At 32.8% G+C, this 19,661-nt stretch overlaps 3 protein-coding genes across 4 annotated transcripts; 1 reads left to right on the top strand and 2 right to left on the bottom strand.

Annotated features, from left to right (window-relative positions):
* The first annotated feature begins 1,292 nt into the window (after nt 1–1,292).
* On the top strand, nt 1,293–7,920 carry Cpr66D (Cuticular protein 66D). Of its 2 annotated transcripts, none has more exons than XM_089701131.1 (5): nt 1,293–1,450; nt 3,464–3,574; nt 3,995–4,162; nt 6,207–6,386; nt 6,676–7,920. In XM_089701131.1, the coding sequence occupies exons 1-5, from the start codon at nt 1,376–1,378 to the stop codon at nt 6,838–6,840; spliced, it is 699 nt and encodes a 232-aa protein (XP_089557257.1). In that variant the 5' UTR covers nt 1,293–1,375; the 3' UTR covers nt 6,841–7,920. The 2 variants fall into 2 exon arrangements, with proteins under 2 accessions (XP_089557257.1, XP_089557258.1); XM_089701132.1 differs by having other exon boundaries at nt 1,294–1,450; nt 3,467–3,574.
* LOC149484861 (uncharacterized) lies at nt 7,753–19,478 on the bottom strand. The gene is made up of 5 exons (XM_089701133.1): nt 19,260–19,478; nt 14,941–15,053; nt 10,514–10,674; nt 9,714–9,891; nt 7,753–9,294 (listed from the first exon to the last, which is right to left on the bottom strand). Exons 1-5 carry the CDS (start codon nt 19,293–19,295, stop codon nt 9,144–9,146), a joined length of 639 nt encoding a protein of 212 aa, XP_089557259.1. The 5' UTR covers nt 19,296–19,478; the 3' UTR covers nt 7,753–9,143.
* Nucleotides 12,763–14,372, bottom strand: LOC149484862 (KRAB domain-containing protein 2-like). The gene has a single exon (XM_089700410.1). The coding sequence runs from the start codon at nt 14,235–14,237 to the stop codon at nt 12,936–12,938; it is 1,302 nt and encodes a 433-aa protein (XP_089556536.1). The 5' UTR covers nt 14,238–14,372; the 3' UTR covers nt 12,763–12,935.
* Nucleotides 19,479–19,661: the final 183 nt, after the last annotated feature.

Genomic DNA, 19,661 nt, shown 5'->3' with positions numbered 1-19,661 from the left:
TTAATACATATATATAAATCTCGTGTCACAATGTTTGTCCTCAATTGACCCCTAAACCACTTAACCGATTATAATAAAATTCGCACACCACGGGCGAAGCAGGGGCGGACCCCTAGAAGTTTATATTTTTTAAATTGCTTTTATACGTAACATTATTTTATAATCGAAAATGTTATAGTATTAATCAAAAGATACTGAAGCAATACCTATTTGTAATTGTATGTAAAATATTTAAACTTTTTTAGTTCATTTATAACATAATTTAAATCATTTTAAAGCCACGTGAGAGCTAACGATAATTAAAATAACGTGTTTTAATTAAAACAAATACATAGTTACTATTTCTAGTTACTAGTTACTATTTCTGTAAGTCGGAAAAGATAAAGTAATAAGGAATATCAATTGATGCAAATAATCTATGTATATTAATACGCAAATACGAAAGCTGTTTTGAAATTATAGGCAGCTTATCAGTTATCGCCTCTTTACTTGCTTTAATTTCTCGAGAGAAATCCGAGAAAGGGGTTAGAAACTAAGCCAGGATGACGGTGGGAATTGGATAGTTTCATGTACCTAGAAATTTTTAATTAATATCTGTTATCAAACTGAATTACGAAACTATATAAGAAGGTACAGTTTATGAAATAGGCTTTTTATCTACAGATTCCGAATTTCGCTTCCATTGTGAATAAATGGCATAAAAAGTAGGTATGTACTTGTTTTACTTTTAGCAAAAAGCAGAGAGCTCGTGAAATTGCCAATTTTAGTAGTTAGTATAGTTTTTCAAACTTGAAAAATTATTTTCTAAGTAACTATGAGTAACGTAGCCTATGTAAATAATTCATGCATTTTTATTTCATCTTAACAAAAAATATAACAATAGGTAATACTCAATAGTTCTGACTACTGTGACCGCGATATTCAATCTGGCATCATTCAATCTTAATTTGGATTAAAATAAATATTAATAAAAAAATACTCTGAAATAAGATTGATAAAAATTACTTACTGTGTAAAGCCCCAGACCTGAAAGCATTAGTTTCTCTGAAAAGTGTAAAACAAAAATTAAGCATTGTTGGACAGTATATTATTATGGTCACACACGGCATATTCATTTTCTAAATGATAAGTATGTACTTTTCAATTTTCAATTTATATAGCTATTAGGACAGGTCCTTAAAGATCTATTGATTTACTCTGACATAAAACAATACAAATTTCTTCCCACCAATTCGAAAGGACCTAGGTATCCTAAAACATTGGTCCATAGTTTACGTTCATACCCCCACTAAATAGAAGGGGTGAATGTATATAAAGTGTTGTTGTTCTCGCAACGCACTGTATCTTTCGTGTTGTGTGTGCATAATTGTGTGTGATGTTTCGTAAATGTGTTGTTCTTGCAGTGTTGGGGTGCGCACTGGCCACCCCCGTCGCGCAGTACCAAGTACAGGTTTGTCATTGTGAATAGCTAACGGCTGAACCTTTTTGGATGTGTGGCTTTTTGTTGTGTAGAGACATGTAGGCATTGTTTCGGTACGGTATAATAGCTTCAAGTTTTGTAATGGTGGTATTGTTTTGGCACTTAGTTAATATATTAATTTTACCAATTTAAATATATGGTAAAAGCGAACTTTTATTCAATGTTTGAGATACCATTGTATGAAGATTTTAAAGATAAATTAGAAAATAATTATAACAAATGCCTTTTCTAAGATGTATTCGGTAAGAGAAAACAAGGAGTGCCATCTTTAAAACAAATTGCTTGCATCCTTGCCAACAATGTAATTTTAAAATTATACATAATTATTGTGCCGAGAAAAGGTTTCAAGTATAATTATTATTCTAGTATTATTACATAAAATTACGCAGGTTAAAAGCCACAACCAATTATTTCAAGATACACTTATTACAGTCGGTAATATAAATATACACTTTCTAGCTTTTTAAATCTCACAAGTTTATTAATACTACCGGTAGAGGTTTACAGAAAAAAAATATTTTTCTACAATTTTTAGTCTAACATCTATCTATATAATATGTATATATATAAAACTCAAAGGTGACTGATATAGTGATCTATCAATACACAGCCAAAACCACTGGACGTATCGGGCTGAAATTTGGCATGCAGGTAGATGTTAGGACGTAGGCATCCGCTAAGAAATGATTTCCCGAAATTCTTGCGGGAACGGGAAAACACGGGGATGCACGTACAAAGTCGTGGGCGGAAGCTAGTTCTACTATAAATCACATCATATTTGTGTGCAATTAATACATTTATTTGACCAAATTAGCTAAACAAACAAATACACAAACTTATACTGCTGAAGAACTATGAAGTTCGCATCAATATCAATTTTGTATTAAATTTTAATGACCGTGTATACTATGATGAATTATATAACAGCCTTTAAATTAAATATACCTAATCTTTATCTCAGCTTAACTAAAGAAAAATTATTGGATTTTTTTAACTCAAAAATCTGCATGATTTGGTTGAAAAATTACTTATGAATAAAAGCTATATAAATATAATTCATTAATTTTTGAGAATTTAACTTATTTAAAGTTTGATAAATTACCTTTATAAAGGTAGGTACCTCCGCTATAAAACTGTTACAAAATACTAAGCAGTGCACAAAGTAAGATTGCGTGATCAAGTTCAATGAACAAAATTGTCGTGAAAGTTTGTGCTTATCAGACAATCGGAACCTCTTCACACGCATAGTAATCACTGCATTTCAGTTTTCACTTTTTTTCGCAAAAAAACTGCATTTAAATTGCTAAAAGGTTCAAATTATTTAAAAATAGGTACTTAATAAATTATGAAATTTAGATATTTAACTCCATTTTATTATATCGCAAAGCTTTTAACAGTTTACATAAAAAACATAAATTACTATTTCGTAGCTTTTAAAGATTCCAATAATAACTAACCAAATAAATTAGTAATTAATTCCACCGAATTATTTTAAAAAATTCATTTCATCTGCAATAAATCATAATATGAACAATATTTTTTATTTAATTAATGAGTCACTTTATTATAAAGCAATATATTAATTAATAAGTAACAATATTCAGTTCTCTAATTAACTAATAACTAATAAAACACTGCATTCAACTCACGAATCACGTCACATCGCATGTCAACGTCATATACAAGACCAATTAATGAAAATTAATCAAATTATAACTATAGTCCCACTTATTACATAACCGTAGACTAGGCTAACCCGATTTAGTTAACAAGCATAACTGGTTAAAGTTACATAACTATATTTTGAGGTTAATTATATCGAGCACAGAAATTCTTTTGTGACTTACAACTTTCAGTCATTTGATGTTATGATTTACATTCTATGAGAGCAAATATTTGGGACTTATTTTATTTGTTTTTTCATCATGCTCAATTACCTCTAGCACAAAAATGAACCTATTATTAACAGTATATTTCTACCAGCAGGAAGAAGGCATACCCCCTCATCTATTAAGACAGTACATCGGCCAGGGTCAACAGCATGCACCGCGTCCACAACACATACCACAAGCTGCGCCTGCGCCGGCTAGATTGGTAAGGAAATTAAGTTCTAACTAAACAGACACTCTCTTTTTCCTCTTCTTCTTTAGCTGCAGTTTAGAGATTTTGTAGTTATGAAATTTATGACTTTATCAAATTGCTAATGTAATACGTTGTCTGAAAGTTGTCAGAGTATCAAGTAAAAAACTTTTTTTTAGTATAGACAAGAATCATTACCAGTTACCACGATTTTAAGTGTGAAACTGAAGTAATTCAAAACTACGAAAAAAAGATTAAATTTCAATTCATGATATTTTTAAAAAGGTAAGTGTGAACTATTTGGGAAGTAAACTCTCCTTTTATTTCTTTCAAGAGCTTTAACTACAAAAAATAAATCCTTCTTTTCGTTTTTGTTCGAAAATATATCAGAAGTTAAAGAGACTCCAGTATTCACATTTCTTTTCCCTCCTCCAGCCATACAACGTCCCAAGTGAAGAGCAGTACCAGCCCCGCCAGCAATACCAGGCGCAGCCACAGTACCAACCACAGCCACAGTACCAGGCTCAGCCGCAGCCACAGCCGCAACCACAGCCACAATACAGACCGCAAGCACAGAGAGAAGAGAGGCCTGAAGACTTTGACGTGAGTACTAGTTATAAAACGCCCTAAAATCTACATACTTTGGACACTTGTGAGCAGTACCAACAGCAGGATCAATTTCAGCCACAATACAGACCGCAAGCTCAAATAGAAGAGAGGCCTGAAGACTTTGACGTGAGTACTAGTTGTAAAACGCCCTAAAATCTAGATACTTTAGACACTTGTGAACAGTACCAACAGCAGGACCAACTACAGTCCGATACAGACCCCAGCCACAGAGAGAAGAGCTGCCACCTGAAGACTTTGACGTAAGTGCTAGTTGTAAAGTGGTAACAGTGCCATGTCTAAACATTGGACCGTATAAGCAGTAGAAGCCGTAGCCACAATACAGACCCTAACCACAGAGAGAAGACAGGCCAAAAGACTTTGACGATATTGTTAGTTGTAAAGAGGTTAACAGTGCCATCACATTCATTTGATGATTAGATACTTGTTAGTACGTAGGTACAAGTGTAACTTCTGAATAACGGCGCGAAATTAAATTTTTATGTTTAAAACTGTCAGTCAGTAAGAAATTCGCTAGTAAATTACGTCATGGTGTTACTAGGGAATATAGAGCTCTTTATTTACCCAATAAAATAGTATTACAAAGACAATCGTCAGGTTGAATAAGTAAATTGGTTACGTCCAGGCAATTTTGACCAATTGCAATTTCTCAACATTTCACCGCCATACAGGTTGACCGCTGCAAATCGTTTTGGCACAGTTGCATTATACAATACTTTGCAGACATAACTAATGCAAAACTTGTTTTTGTCATGACAACAAACATGTTTCAAGATACCTCAAGTCACGTGATAAAACAATATGAATAAAGAAATAAAATAAGAAACATGAGCTTCGGATAGAGAACCTTCCGACGTTATTGAGAGCGTCGGGTAAAAATTTGTATTGTCATCAATCATAATAATAATGAAACTCTGATCAGTGATTTTTATAACCACGTTTACGGCAACATCAACCACATTAGATTCAAATCTTCGCGTTATGAGATGGACATTATTTCGGTTACACATGTGGAAAGGGTTCTTCATTGAGGTGCTTTTAAGGACCATCCAACGTCAATTGAGTAAAGGCTTGCTAAAGTCTCGTTCCTGAAAACTGTCCATTATCTCAAAATTCTTGAATTACACGTTTACATAACCAAAGTTTAAGAACATTGATCACGTGCGGATCACTTGATCTGGTTTCCTCACACATTGCTCCATTTATATGCTTTTAGAGAACGTGTTCAAAGCGAGTTTCGAGTGAAAGTAGATCATTCGATCCCGTGGTACTGATGCAGAATTACGTTGGAAATTATGGACTACGATAATGTATACTGTATAGTTGCAGGTTTTGTAATCTGATACCGTAAAAGGATACACATTCTTAGCAACTAGACTAGAAATTGAAAAATGTCATAAGTATTATATTATCTGTGTTCACTTATGGCCTTTTAGAAATGTTTTTCATGTACATAGTGTAGAAGACAGTGATTTTAGGGTCGATCTTCACAGTTCAAAGACAAAAAATCATCACGTAATAAAAAGGTATCTATAGGATTGAATATGCAGATTCTTTACAGAATTTTAAAACAGTATTCACTTCAATATAACTGAACAATGAGCATCAATTCTTACTTTCATAATGTAATACATCCTTGACTTTTAACCGCGTAATAATGAACCAAAGGTTAACGTACTGTGTGAACTTACGTATACCGTTACAGATGTGTCTGAGATATTCGCAAACTATTGTTAATTTGTAACACTAGTTTGTATAACATGTATTTATCTGAATAGTAAACGAATTGTTTAACATATTATCATACGCAATTGATGAAGTCTTTGATAAAAACTATTTTCGTACAAAAAACCTACATTACTAATTATATCTTCAATTTTTGCATTTAACGAAGCAAGTAATTTAAATATCTACTAGTAAATACTATATTATAATATAATTTATAAATAAAATAATACCTTTGCTGACTTACCAGTCATAGACTCTTAATACTTAGATACTAATATTTCCCTCCTTACAGGCCAATCCTTCATACCAATTCGGTTTCGACGTCAATGATGACCAATTCACCAACTACCAAAACCGCAAGGAGCAGAGAGACGGTGACGTGATCAAGGGCTCCTACTCCGTGGTGGACAGCGATGGTTTCATCAGAACTGTTACCTACACCGCCGACCCTAAAGAGGGCTTCAAGGCTGAGGTAAACTTGGTTTAATTTTGATTATGTAGTTTTATGTCTCGATGATTTCCTAATTGAATTCGTATGGTTAGTGATCTTACTAATCTTGCCTTTGCAATGAGAGATATGGAGTTTCTAAATTTTCAGCTAAACGTTTCGAAACCTACCATTTGCAGATTCGATTTAATATTTCATAATACCAGAAGTTCACTAGGAAGACTGTTATATTTCTATATTGCATCTTCATTGTTGAAAATTATATTAATTTATAGAGAAAATAGCTAATTTTTATCGTTCTTAATATTGTCAGGTATCCCGCAAACCTACAGACATCGTAGTTAAAATCCCCACACCAAAGCCCCAATTCCAAGAGCAACATGTAGCGCAACATGTAGCGCAACCCCAACCACAGGTGCAACAAGCCGCGCAACCTCGGCCGAACCCCCACCAACAACAGTACTACCGTTACGAATAATTCTAGAATATTCTAGAACATTCTAGAATCATCGAACAATGTCTACGGCCTCATGTTAATTGTTTAACTCTATGTTCTTTATCCAAATGATAATCTGTTGCGCTTTCGTTGATTGCCAGTTACAAAATATTTTATTATCTGTGTAATGTGTTCCTTTAGAACTTTTTTTTAATAGATTTTCACTTTGTAATTAATTCTTCATTCGCTAACTATCCAATTCCACACCATATGTAGTATAACCACATAACGTTTGTTTCTTTATATTTTTAAATCACGTACATATTATTTAATTTTTTATATGGTATCTACATTTTTCAATCCTATAAACCGTACACGTTTTCTTCCGTAGATATTGTTAATGTAGAAAGTATTAGCTTCTAGTTGCGACCTATTAGATTAAGATTTGATTCTAAGTCCTAAAGATTTTGTATGTTATGTACATGGACGTATAAAAAAAGACGGACGCCGTATTACGAACAAACAACGTGAAGCCACAATAGTAAGCTAGCGATCGTGTAAAGACAATGAACATGCACACACTCTCACCATAGTAAGCTAGTCGGCCGCCATTACGTCGTGAACTACCGACCGATTAACTGCGTCACTGTTTCACAAAAAATATTTAAAATGCTGTCTTGCGTGGTTAAATGGTGTCGCAACAGTACTATTTTAAATAACAAAACACAAGGGATTACATTCCACAGGGAAGCAAGTTATTTCATTAATGTTTTAATGACAAAATTATTACGTCAAAATTTATAGAAAAAAATACAGCCGCCATTGTCATCAGGACAGCTGTTGCCATGGCAACATGGCACACACACATGGATGTGTCGCCGCCATTACTAGGCTTCACTCAATGTTTAGGCGATATACCGTCCGTCTTTTTTTATACGTCCATGGTTATGTATAAAAAATATTTAATGTTTATTTAAATATCACATCTATTTCTATGAAACAAGAATGAATTTACACTTGCCAATGGCTCTTTACGCTTCGTATTGCGATATTACTTTTTAGATATTGAATTGTTGAACATCAAATTGTGATATAAAAATAAAATAAAATTTTAAAAATAAATCTTTGTTTATTTTACCAACCCTTCCATCTTTAAGGTTTACTCGGAAAATATCAACAACTCTATGTTCCAAACCACGTTAACCAACGTTACACAACCTTTGAAAACATTACTTATTATTGTGTAGGTACTTTTTATATGTATATCACGAGATTAACTAAGTCAGATATAAAAATAATATAAATTCAAGAAAATTAGAAAACATTATTTACATACATTCATAAAACTAGTGGCACAGCATAAATAATAATGTAGAGTCAAATAATACAAAATACTTTTTCTTTAAATTTCTTTATTCTCACAATAATTCGATGTTTTTGTTAACAGTTATAACTTAAGATATAAGTACATTTAAGAACTATCACAAGGAAAATAAATATATAAAACTATTTTAATAATTTAACAAAAATACCTACATTCAGTCTATATGTAAGATGTAAATAATTTTATAGATATATAATATAATATATGATTCACTTTTATACAATAAAAATTAGAATAAATTGTAATAATACAGAATATAAGGAAGGAATATATTTTTTAAATGCATGTCTGGGTAATTAAAAATAAGATTAAAAAAATTGGTCCCATTAATTTTATTTATCTACGTAAATATTTTTTAAAACCTAAATTTTGAATTTTTCATATATCCTTCTATATCCTTGTAGACAATAAATATTTTCAGATTATTCTATCAAATGCTTAGATCAAAATATGCTGTCATAACATAATGTTTTGACGTTTAGATAAGCGGGAAATGTCATCATGACAGTCTTTATTCAAATAACAGATAAAATAACTGTATTTATTAAAAAATAAAAATTCTGCTTAAAGCAACAACAAGAATTTCTTATCCACTGTACTATAAGCCTCTAAGTAGAGTTTTGAATGTTTAAATTTTTAACAGGTTATCGACAAAACAACAAATTTCCTGTTTTATAGAAAGTTACCAATGTATTGTAACCATTGTATTGCATAAATAAATCTGATTAGAGAAGGTTCTCTAATCAGATTTATTTCTGCAAAATATATATTTTTAAAAGTTTGCCACATTAGTATCTGTCAATGTATTCCGATCCTTTACAAATATATGCCGCAAAATTACAAGGCAAGTGAAACAGGATTAAAAATCATAAATTTTAATCCCATTTCACCAATTTTACAGTAAGTACAATAAGACAGTCAAAACCTGAAAAATGGACTAAATTTTCATATCTAAAAATATCTAGATAGGGTCTGGTCTACAAACACACCCAGATTCGACCAGTACATAATCTTGCCCTGTAAGAGTCACAGGCCCTAAAGGTAGGACTAAGAATAAATAGGGCACGTAGGTTTGTGTGCAGGAACCACGAACTACTGAACATTCGCTCGATCTGTGAAGAAAATGTGAATTATTAAAACTTTCGGTTGAAAAAGATGTAGAAAGGTTTTACTTTGGTAGAGCAAAGAAGTGTTCTTCAAATTTATCGTTAAAATTTTGTACCTATTAAAATATCTAATAATATAGTTACTCTGCCACATTTAATCATTAAAAAATATTGTTCCTAATGTAAGCTTATTTTGTGAAGTTAGATCCTATGGTTTAACTCTCGATCTGAGTTGTTGCTCTACATCGATCGAAAAAAATAATACATTTAGGATTATTTTTTTTTACTTTTTTCCATAGTACCTACATATCTGCATAATTTTTGCAATTTTTAACTAAAGCTACTTGTTACATATAACCACTGAACAAATTAATAAATCTAGATTCATAAACACCAATTTAGAGCAAAAAAATCTTTCAACTTACTCGCAAACTTCAAAAACAACCTGCTGCAATAAATCGGGGAACTTCTGTACAATCGTCACCGGTTGCCCCGAAGTGAGGGACACGCCGTACATCGGCGCGGTTGTGTTGTACCGCGTCCGGCAGAGACGGGTCCCCCCGCACGTGTTCGTGGGTACACCGGGGAGGTTTGTTGCTCGTGCTGCGAAGAATATAATAATATAATAAAAAAAAATGTGTGGTTTTATGAAACCACGGTAAAAGTGAAACTTAGGCACAAAATTATCGTATTTGTACGAAAATTATCGTACGGTTCGACCGTCACGCGACATGCGCTACACAGACCAAAAAGTTTGAGACGATGTAATATAAGTTTCACTTTAATTAAAAATATAAAAAGCAAGCTTTAATTTCGAAAATGTTCATGAAATTATTGTATTGCCGCCGATACTTGTCTACAAAGATTGAATTTAATCTGTCTGTTAAAAGGGTATCAAAATCGAATCTAAGAGTCGTTTTCACGTGAAGCTAATAATTTATGCGTGTTCTGAAACATATGGAATATGGATCTTTATTGTAAGGTTATTTTTAAATAAATTGATCAGAAGTTATAACTTATAACTATTTATTAAACAGTAAAGAATGAAAAATAAAAGATTGGTGAGTTCAAATCCTGCCCAGCGGTCTTTCTTTTAGGTACTCATTAATCTTATTATCAATAATTCTTAATTAAATGTACAGTGTGTGTAATACAGTGTGGGTACACGCACACTCATAAAATATAACATAATTACAGGTACGCGTATTTATACAAAAAACATTACCTGTTCTATTATTAGGTGGTTTCATAGCGCCTTCTGAGTACCCGCCATGCGCTTCGAGCAGCGCTCGCCTCATGAGCGCCGGGTCTAATGTCCTCGCCACGCGCCCTTGTCGCGACGATTGACCCCATGGTCCCGATTTTAATGCACGATTCACTAAATGCCTGAAATTACAATGAATAATGATATTATTTGAATACCTAATACCACAGAATACTTAATAGTAGCTAACGCTACTAATCTATAATATAAAAATGAATCCCAAAATGTGTTGGTAAGCGCATAACTTGAGAACGGCTGAACCGATTTCGTTAATTCTTTTTTTATTATATTCCTTGAAGTACGAGGATGGTTCTTACGTAGAGAAAACGTAAATATGTACCACGGGCGAAGCCGGGGCGGACTGCTAGTACTGTGAAAAAATTACTGTAATGTTAATTAAATTTTTGTAAACTCGAAAGTCGAAGCTTCGCGCCAATAATTACAATTTTTTTTAATGCCATCTAGTGGTGATTATGAAAACAATAATTAATACGTTATGTTTTCGATTTTGATCGAACTCGTTAAAATTTATTGTTTTAACATTTTTGTAATATAACAAAATTTAATTTTTAACATTTATATTATTCATATATTTTTCTGTAAACGATTACACCACAGACATGTATATATAAGTAGACAACGCAAGTACCGCGATCTGTATGAAAACCAAGCGTGTCATATTTTTTGTACTGACCTTGACGCGTTATGACGTCACGAGCGCTTTTTAGTGATGTTAATTTCATTTTACGCTAAATCGATTAGGCCGCCACTCGCGCGGCGATTCTAGTATCGTCCTATCCCATCGAAGTAAATCGAAAGAAATCAGATCAAACTAGATCTATGTCTAAGAGGTAGTCAAATAAATGAATCGTAATCGATTACTAAATCGATTCAAGACAGAAAAATGATAATTACCATAGACAGAGGGATGATAAAATAAAGTTATAAACCTTTTAATATTCTAACAAGTAAACTAATGTGTTTTAGCTTTTTCTTACATATGCCCATTGAGTTACCATGTACTACGTACTAGAGAGGCCATCGAAAGAAAGTAATGAAACTGTCAATCAATCAATCTTTATGTCCCGTTGCATCGATCCATTTTCCTTTTATGTTCGGGTTACTTGGAAAACTGAAAAAACAAACATAGTCTAAGCAATAAGGAGTTTTCTTAAAAAACTCCCAAGATGACACTTTAACTAATGGCGTCCATGTCATAATATTTATTTTTAGTACCTTTGTATTAAAATACTTAAAAGTTCTAGGTCAAGTCGTATTAAATGACAAAAAAAATCTATGCCTTTTTTCTGAAAAATTGCTCCTTCAAATTATCATTTATCTGTTCGATTATAAAATCGATTAGAATCGAGAACTGTTGCATCAAATGAACATCACTAACCACAAAATTGGACAGAAAAATGAGAACAGAAAAATGAGAAGACGCTATTCATTGCTTGTTATCATACGACGCGATCTTTACCGTGCCAAGTAAAAGCCGCAATGTATTCCGAATCATTTCGTATGATTTGGTATCCGTGTTTGTCACGATCGTTTTCCACAGATATTCTTTATTTGATTTTAAAATAAATAGTGCATATTCTGATTAGAAAATTACTTACCGGTGGAAGGAAACATCTCTGCTAACTCGGCCACTCACAGCTGTGGAGTTTCTACAGTTTATAACGGCGTAATTCGGCATTTTACTTTATTCAGCTTCACGTCTTTCCTTGGCGAACTGCAAGCGCGGACTGAGTGTAGGCCAGCGTCAAGTAAGTTTCATAATCGTAGTTTGGACACGGGAAGTACATACACTCGCTTAGTCTATCTTGATATATGTCCGTGGATTACACTAAATTATTTTAGATTAGCGCCATCTACAATCAAATCACGAACTGCTAAAAGCCCTTCTTAAACAATTTAGTTCTAGTCTAATCGCTACTAGATGGCATAGCCTTAAACGATGAACCAAATTACAAAAGAACCATTCTTGTAAAATTGCATGCTGGAAGTGTATTATGGGAAAATAATCGTGACTGGATAATACATTGTTCGTTATTTACAGTTCACGGCAGTGGGAAAGTTCTCATGGTTGTAATAAACTTGTATCGAATTTAACGGGACCTCAATTGGCCTACTTCGACTAATTTAGTTTACCTTAAATAGGTAGGAAGTGTTAAACATAAAAACGCAAAGTGAACTGTCTTTCGTTTATCGTTTTATTACTATGTAGGTACTTTTAAATATCTTAATTGAGATTCATTTAGATATTTAATTAGATACATAATACCTACAAATAAACACAGAACTTAGGTACAGAATAAAATATACGTTGCTTTCCTCGAATCCTTTATTTATATTCTTCATTTACTTAATAATTATATTTTTAAAAATTTAGATCACTATCAAAAATATCGCCGTCCTCATCATCGTCACCATCCATGTTTTCAATTTTTATAATAGAGGAAGCTGGAATCAAGGATTCCTGCAGGATTATTTGATTGGAAACATTGCCAGCGTCCTTTTCGTCTAACATTCGAACCAAATCATCTTCACTCTGTAAATTATTATCACAGTCGTTTTGAGTTAGAATTGCTAGAAGACCGGCTTTAGGATTTGAGCCAAAAGTTGCCTCACTGGGCGTCCTACAAATGCTCATATCGAATGAAGTATTCAACGAGTTTTGTACAAACTTTATAGCTTGATGCCATTTCATTGTCGCGTGTTGTTTTAAAAAATCACGAAGCAACTTCAATATATCTTTATTTGAATGCCCCTTCACAACATTCTTTAGTGGTTTCCCATATACAACTTTAATTTCAGGACATATTCCAGATAATTTTTTACAAATCTGCTTCGATACCGACAACCCATTTCGTGATTGTAACACATTCGGCGCTCCAAATACTAGGAATATCGATAAAAGAGCGTCAGCGCTTTCCTCGACGCTTGTAGATGTTAATGGCTTCAAGTGAATGAACTTAGTCACTAGATTCCTATACACCATTAAATATTTATACGCTTCGTGCGGCACGGTCGTTACGTTGAGTATGTCGATTTGACCACGGGAGAATTGTTCCGGGTAGGTCTTAATTTCTTCATCGAAAACATTTTCTTGTGCATCTGTGTCTTCGGCAACGTCCTGGAAATGTGTGTCAATTAAGTTGTCTATTGGCATTTGATGACTCGATCCAACTTCACATAATATTTCTGCAGCTGCCGTATCCGCCGTGATATTATTACTCTTTGATTTCATCGTGTTTTTTTGCGCTTTCGTCTTGCATCCTTTGCACAGTTTTAAATAAAGTATAATGAATTCAGCTGTGACGTTTCTGTATTTCTGCTTGATAGCACTGACGAGACGATTTTTTCCACAGTGATTCAATTTGAGGTGATATTCGTGTATAATATCATACACTTCATCTAATGTGACGAACATCTGTGAGAAGTTGCCGCCGTTATGAAATAATTTTTCACCATATGGAGTTTGTAAAACTTTGTACCGTTTAATTCGCCTGTAATCCATAGCAGTCTTCCGTGTTTTCGAATGCGCTTCTTTCACCTGTTCTATTATGCGTAAGTATTTCGCTTTAGTCAGTTGGACTGTGTTTAATGCGGTTTTACTTTTCAAAAGTTCATTGAAATGCGCATCGAATTCCTCCCTCGTGACATTGCCCTTCGTGGACATGTTTACAGAGATATTATTATAACACACTATCTATTTGAATAAAACTTGCGTGAAAACGTACTTTGCCCTGAACTGAATCGAGCAAACTACACATTGCTCGTAACACGAAACCGGCCTGCGTAACTTGTTAGATACGAACACGGTACGAACATTGGCGAGGTTGCTCGATTACTCATTTGTAAGACAGAGATGGATGATGACTATTAAGGTATCAATGCGCAGTGTAATCACTCGCGGGTCGCTTTCGACCGGTGGAAACGCGTTTTGGCCCGCTTGAGATCGATTGAACCGGTTGAAGGCGAATGTAACGAATTTATTATTTATGCCTAATATTAACCTTTAGCAAAGACAAGTAGAAGGTAGAAGTGTTATTAAATTTAATTAATTAAATGCTATTGGACTTTGGACATTAATAATTGATACAAAGTCATTCTATAAACCGAAAAAGAGATGGGATCGAAGTATACCTGTTCAATACGTATCCATTAATACAGTAAAGTGTACCATAAGTATATCTATGGACTATGTATGGACTTATATGTAATTGCATGTGAGATTAACTAATAAAAACCTGCGTAATCAGTTTGTTTAAAATATCTAGGGCTAAAAATAAACGTAGGTACCGATATTTGGTAAAAATATACAATAAAAAATATTAGTTACTTAATATAACTACTTAGGTACTTAATAAAAATAATTTTACCTAGGATAAGGTGTACCATCTGGCCCTGGACAATCTGTGCCTTGTAGAGCGTCCCCCCAGGTGTATTTCAACCGTGGCCCACACTCCCCCACCACGGTTGCTATGGTTACCGCCTGAAATATTACGAAAAAAGATTAAATAAGTATTATCTTAGAGTATTACTAATTATAATAAACTTAATAATTAATTAGGACTAGCTGCGTCACCCACGTAAATGAGTTTTTCCTATTTATTATTTTTTTGTTTTTATTAAATTGCATTGTAGGTTTTTGAAACCTACAATGCAATTTCGTCAAGATTTTAAGTTAATAATTACTTATTAGATAATGTCGATTTTTAACTCTTCATCTACCTACTACCACAGAATAAAAACTAGTAGCTTACTAGCTAGCTACTACTACCTAATTTATTAAAGTCCTATTTATTATTAATCATAAGTCATAACATTGATGAATAAAAATAGGTATCATAGCTAACGTCACCTAACTATGTTGTGGAAATTTGTTCCTCCTAGCGAGTCTGAACAGATTTTCCGTCAAATTATCTATTATTACAGTATTATATAATAATCGTAATTCGTAATAAGCGACTGCGATGTCCGATTCGCTCTCGTGCCATAACTAAAGCAAAGATAACCATGAGTCGATCGACCACCGATCGACAATAGACCGAAAAAAAAAGACGGGTTGCACTCCGGGAGTGCCGGCAGAAGTGAAAACTTGATGTTTGATATCCATCGCTTTTCGATCAGGTCACGTGTCCTAACGCGAGTTTAAGATTTTATACCCATTACAGAAAAAGTGCTTCAAAAATCATTAACTAGATTTCATCTCTTTTCTTAGTCTAGGTGTTTATATTTCAAACTAATATTGATTGTCTCGCATATTACTTTTTAAACTTTTTAAACAAGTGGCTGATCCTGTAAATACAAAAAAAATCTTGTTAACTTTTTTGTTTCTGTCATAAGAAAGAAAGATGGCATTTGGCATAACGGCTGGAGATGGACAATGCAAGTAAAAACATGAAATCTAAATAATTAACTAATTCTAGTCGGCGTCATAGACACAAAGTAACATGGTGTCTACTAAATAAATTTACTAGGTAACAAAGTTACAACAAAATAACCGTTGTCCAACAAGTTTAACCGCCAAGTAAATGCAGCATCTATACTTTACGACTTTGACCTGTGTTAAACTTCTGCCAACTAATTAGAAATGACCACGAATGACTCATTGCATGTATTTATGAGGAAGATGCGTGTATTGATTATATCTTTAGGTTATAAATTATAATTACTTTATGCTGCTTCGTCACCTGCGCGGTTTTCAGGGAAATAGAGCATATTGTCACTGTACTAATTTAAAAATTAGTCCTTATATAATATATATATACCTAAGTATATATACTTATTCAAAAGTCAAAAAAAAATATTTACGCAAACATTTCGCATATTTTCTATTCTATTGATCAATCAAGCCCAGTGTCAGAAAAACATAAAATGTTTAGTACCAATTATGAGAATAAGCTTTGGTAGGTAACTATAGCTTTACTTAGGACTTGTTTAACTATTATAACACCAATAAACATTTCTCAGTTGGTCCCGCCTTTTTCTTGTTCAATAAATAACAAAAGACTGTGGTCTGTACCTATTAGATTTAAATTCAACTTTCTATGTGTACCGACAAGCACTTGAAAACTTAAAAATTTCAACAAAAACTTGACAGTATATCATTTTGATCAATTTTTCTTACGAGTTACAACTTTCTTGTCTGACTCGTTAGTAACGAGTCGTTACTGACGAGACATGTTTTGATTTCCCTGCAAGAATTGTATGACTCACTGATGAAAATGCAAAACTTTGTAATACCTATAATATACAAGCTCGGTCAGTGCATTATTTATTAGTATTTTTTTGCCATTCCGATGTGCCATTCCGAAGTTATTACGAACCTAGACTAGTGCGAAATAGGCTATTTGCGTGTCTCTATCAGCGAATCTTATAACTGACCCTGTCTGTAAAAAACTAAAAATAATAAGTTTCGAGCCAATTAAAAACAGGACGCCCGCGCCGCGAGATTGAAAATCTCTTTTTAAATACAATATCATGATTCACGACGATCATAAAATTATGATTTGAAGGCGGCACGATTTCACGGCCAAACGTGCGTCTTAGGCAGAAACAGAATGTGTGCCGTGGCCTATTGGCACAATTCCTAGGCCTTATAGCTCTGTTCAACGTTGAGAACTAGTCTAGAACTTAGGTTTCATAGATATAATTTTCTATTGAATACTGTGTGCTGCAATACAATAAAAAGATAAAACGCGTACAAAATATATAAGTTTTTTTTTGTATATTCGAATATGAAGATAGGAACAGACGCAAATGCCAGAGTAAACAATAATGTTATTTTCTTGTTATTTTATTAAGTACTCAAAATCGGATACACCGGAAGTGGAAGAGCAACGTAGTGATGTGCGACGAATCGTTAAGCCCTCAAGAAGAAAGTGCCAGTGTCACATTTCTAGGCCAATGTACATAACATGTCGTTGAACTGTTGTTGGAAAATCCGGCGTGTGTCAAGTGCATTTTATCTGTAGAGATTATGGCGCATTGTTTTGAATTTTAATAACGAAGGATTTTGTAAGCAATATAAAATCTACAATAAACTTATTGTGTTTAATATTCACTCTTTGGAACTAAGTCTAAAAGAATAGATTATTATTTGCATAAAAAATCTAAACTAAACTTTCAATAAAACATCTTTAATACTTTTCTTTCTCAGTATCTCAGTCAAATAAAAAGTATCGATAATCGAAATTGAATTGCTTGATTTCCAGTCAATTTCTAGTAAATTCATGACGAAGTCTAAAATCAATAAAAAAGTGAAAATTTGTTGAAAAAACCAGTGAAAGTGCCACCATAGCTTAGGTTCATTGTATGGATTGCACGACGTGGGCGATTTGAATTCTACATAGGTAGTAATAATAGTGGACCACTGACCATCAAGTTAACGGGTCTTATGAAATTGTACATGCCAAAATCACGTCGCAATAGAGGTCACTAAATTTCATATTAATATTTTGGATATGTCCTTCTACTGGTACTTTAAAATATTATGATCGATAGATGATAAAATGAAATAAATATGTAGGTAATTTAGAGTAACTATTCGCGGAGTTATATTTAAGAGACAAGATTAAAAATTATAAGTTTGGGTTAAAAGCGTTTATTATTTGTATTCTAAGAAATAAGGGTTCAAATTATTTCTTGGTGAGAATTTTCTTGTAATGACTCTTAATGCACAATAGAGATAGCCATCGCTTGCTTTGTCAACGATGTGGTTGGAATAATAACAGTAGCTTTACGCTAATGATGTTCCGGAAATTATAACGAGAGAATGTTTACATTCTCAATTTCACAATAGCACTTTTATACTATCCTTTAGAACTATAAATATTAAGATATTAGACTGAAGACTAGAAGTTGACTGCAATTTTATTATACAAAAAAATACGTATAAGCTGATTACTTTTTAATCATTTTGCACTGCAAATAGTAGTCATCAGAGGAAATTATTTATTTTAAAGTTCCAAAGAAGGATTTAGTTCCAATGTTCTTGCTGCATTTTGCCGCTTAATTATACGGCTCTACAGGAGTAATGTGTAAGTTGTTTTACGAGTCTTTATGTTCGCAAGTTAAATTGTAGGAAGAAACATCATCGGTCAGCAACCTTCGACTTCGACTAATGACACGTTAATGCGTTTAGACAGCAAACTTGCGGATAACAGTACACGAATGATATCTTCACCCACAGCTTAGACCTTTTTTCATATCTTCCTGAACCGTTCGTTCTAAATGCATAACCAATGAGTCAGTCGAGCGTGAATCTGATGATGATTATAAATATATGGCACTCATATATTATAATAATTATTATTATCAAGTCCATGATATCAATTATTTTTTGTCCGTGTTTGTTCACACACTATGTAAATTAAATTAAAAAAAATAACTGTTTTTTTTAGTGAAAGTAGTTAAATAAAAATAAAATACTTAATATTTTTCAAATAAATTAGTTATATATTTTGTTACTAAAATATAAAAATAATAATTCAAATATAGTTAGTATGCCTAAATAATTATTAATTAATAATCAAAAGGATTTAGATGGAATAATAAAGTCATATTAATTGAAATTTAAAAATAAAAGTTTTGCACTTTTCTTTATAATATTTTAGTAACTACTATTTACTTTAATAAAAAATGAAGTAAAATATAATAAACACCATAAATACACGCAAATGTTTTCTAAACTTACCACAAAGATATAAAATAAAGAACTTCTTAAACACATAATTAATATTTTATTTACACTAATAATTTAAACAGTATAAGTTCCTTGCACTGTTCGTTGCAAAAAAAATGTCCGAATATAAAAATCAAACATTCGCGGTTATAGAAGGGCGTGCGGTCGGCGCACTGCCCGTGTAGACAACAAGTGATTTTCATTATAACGGGAATTCGGTCGGGAGTATACACTGCGGGCGCAAGCACCTACTTTGCTTTAAAGTTGTAAGCTCTCTCTTTGCTAATACAATTTAAATAAGCGACATCTATTCGTTGAATGTTGAACTTGAATGTGAATTTAAATTTCTTTGAAATAAATGTCACTAAATCTATGTGTTCGATAATGTTATTTTTTCGAATTTTAAAATTATAA

The sequence above is a fragment of the Colias philodice genome, chromosome 11 (genome assembly GCF_061535455.1).
Source record: "Colias philodice isolate Cphi_HAF_F1 chromosome 11, ilColPhil1 Martin Lab GWU primary, whole genome shotgun sequence".
In the NCBI taxonomy this organism is placed as follows: domain Eukaryota; kingdom Metazoa; phylum Arthropoda; class Insecta; order Lepidoptera; family Pieridae; genus Colias; species Colias philodice.
This window is presented reverse-complemented; position numbering and strand designations above follow the sequence as displayed.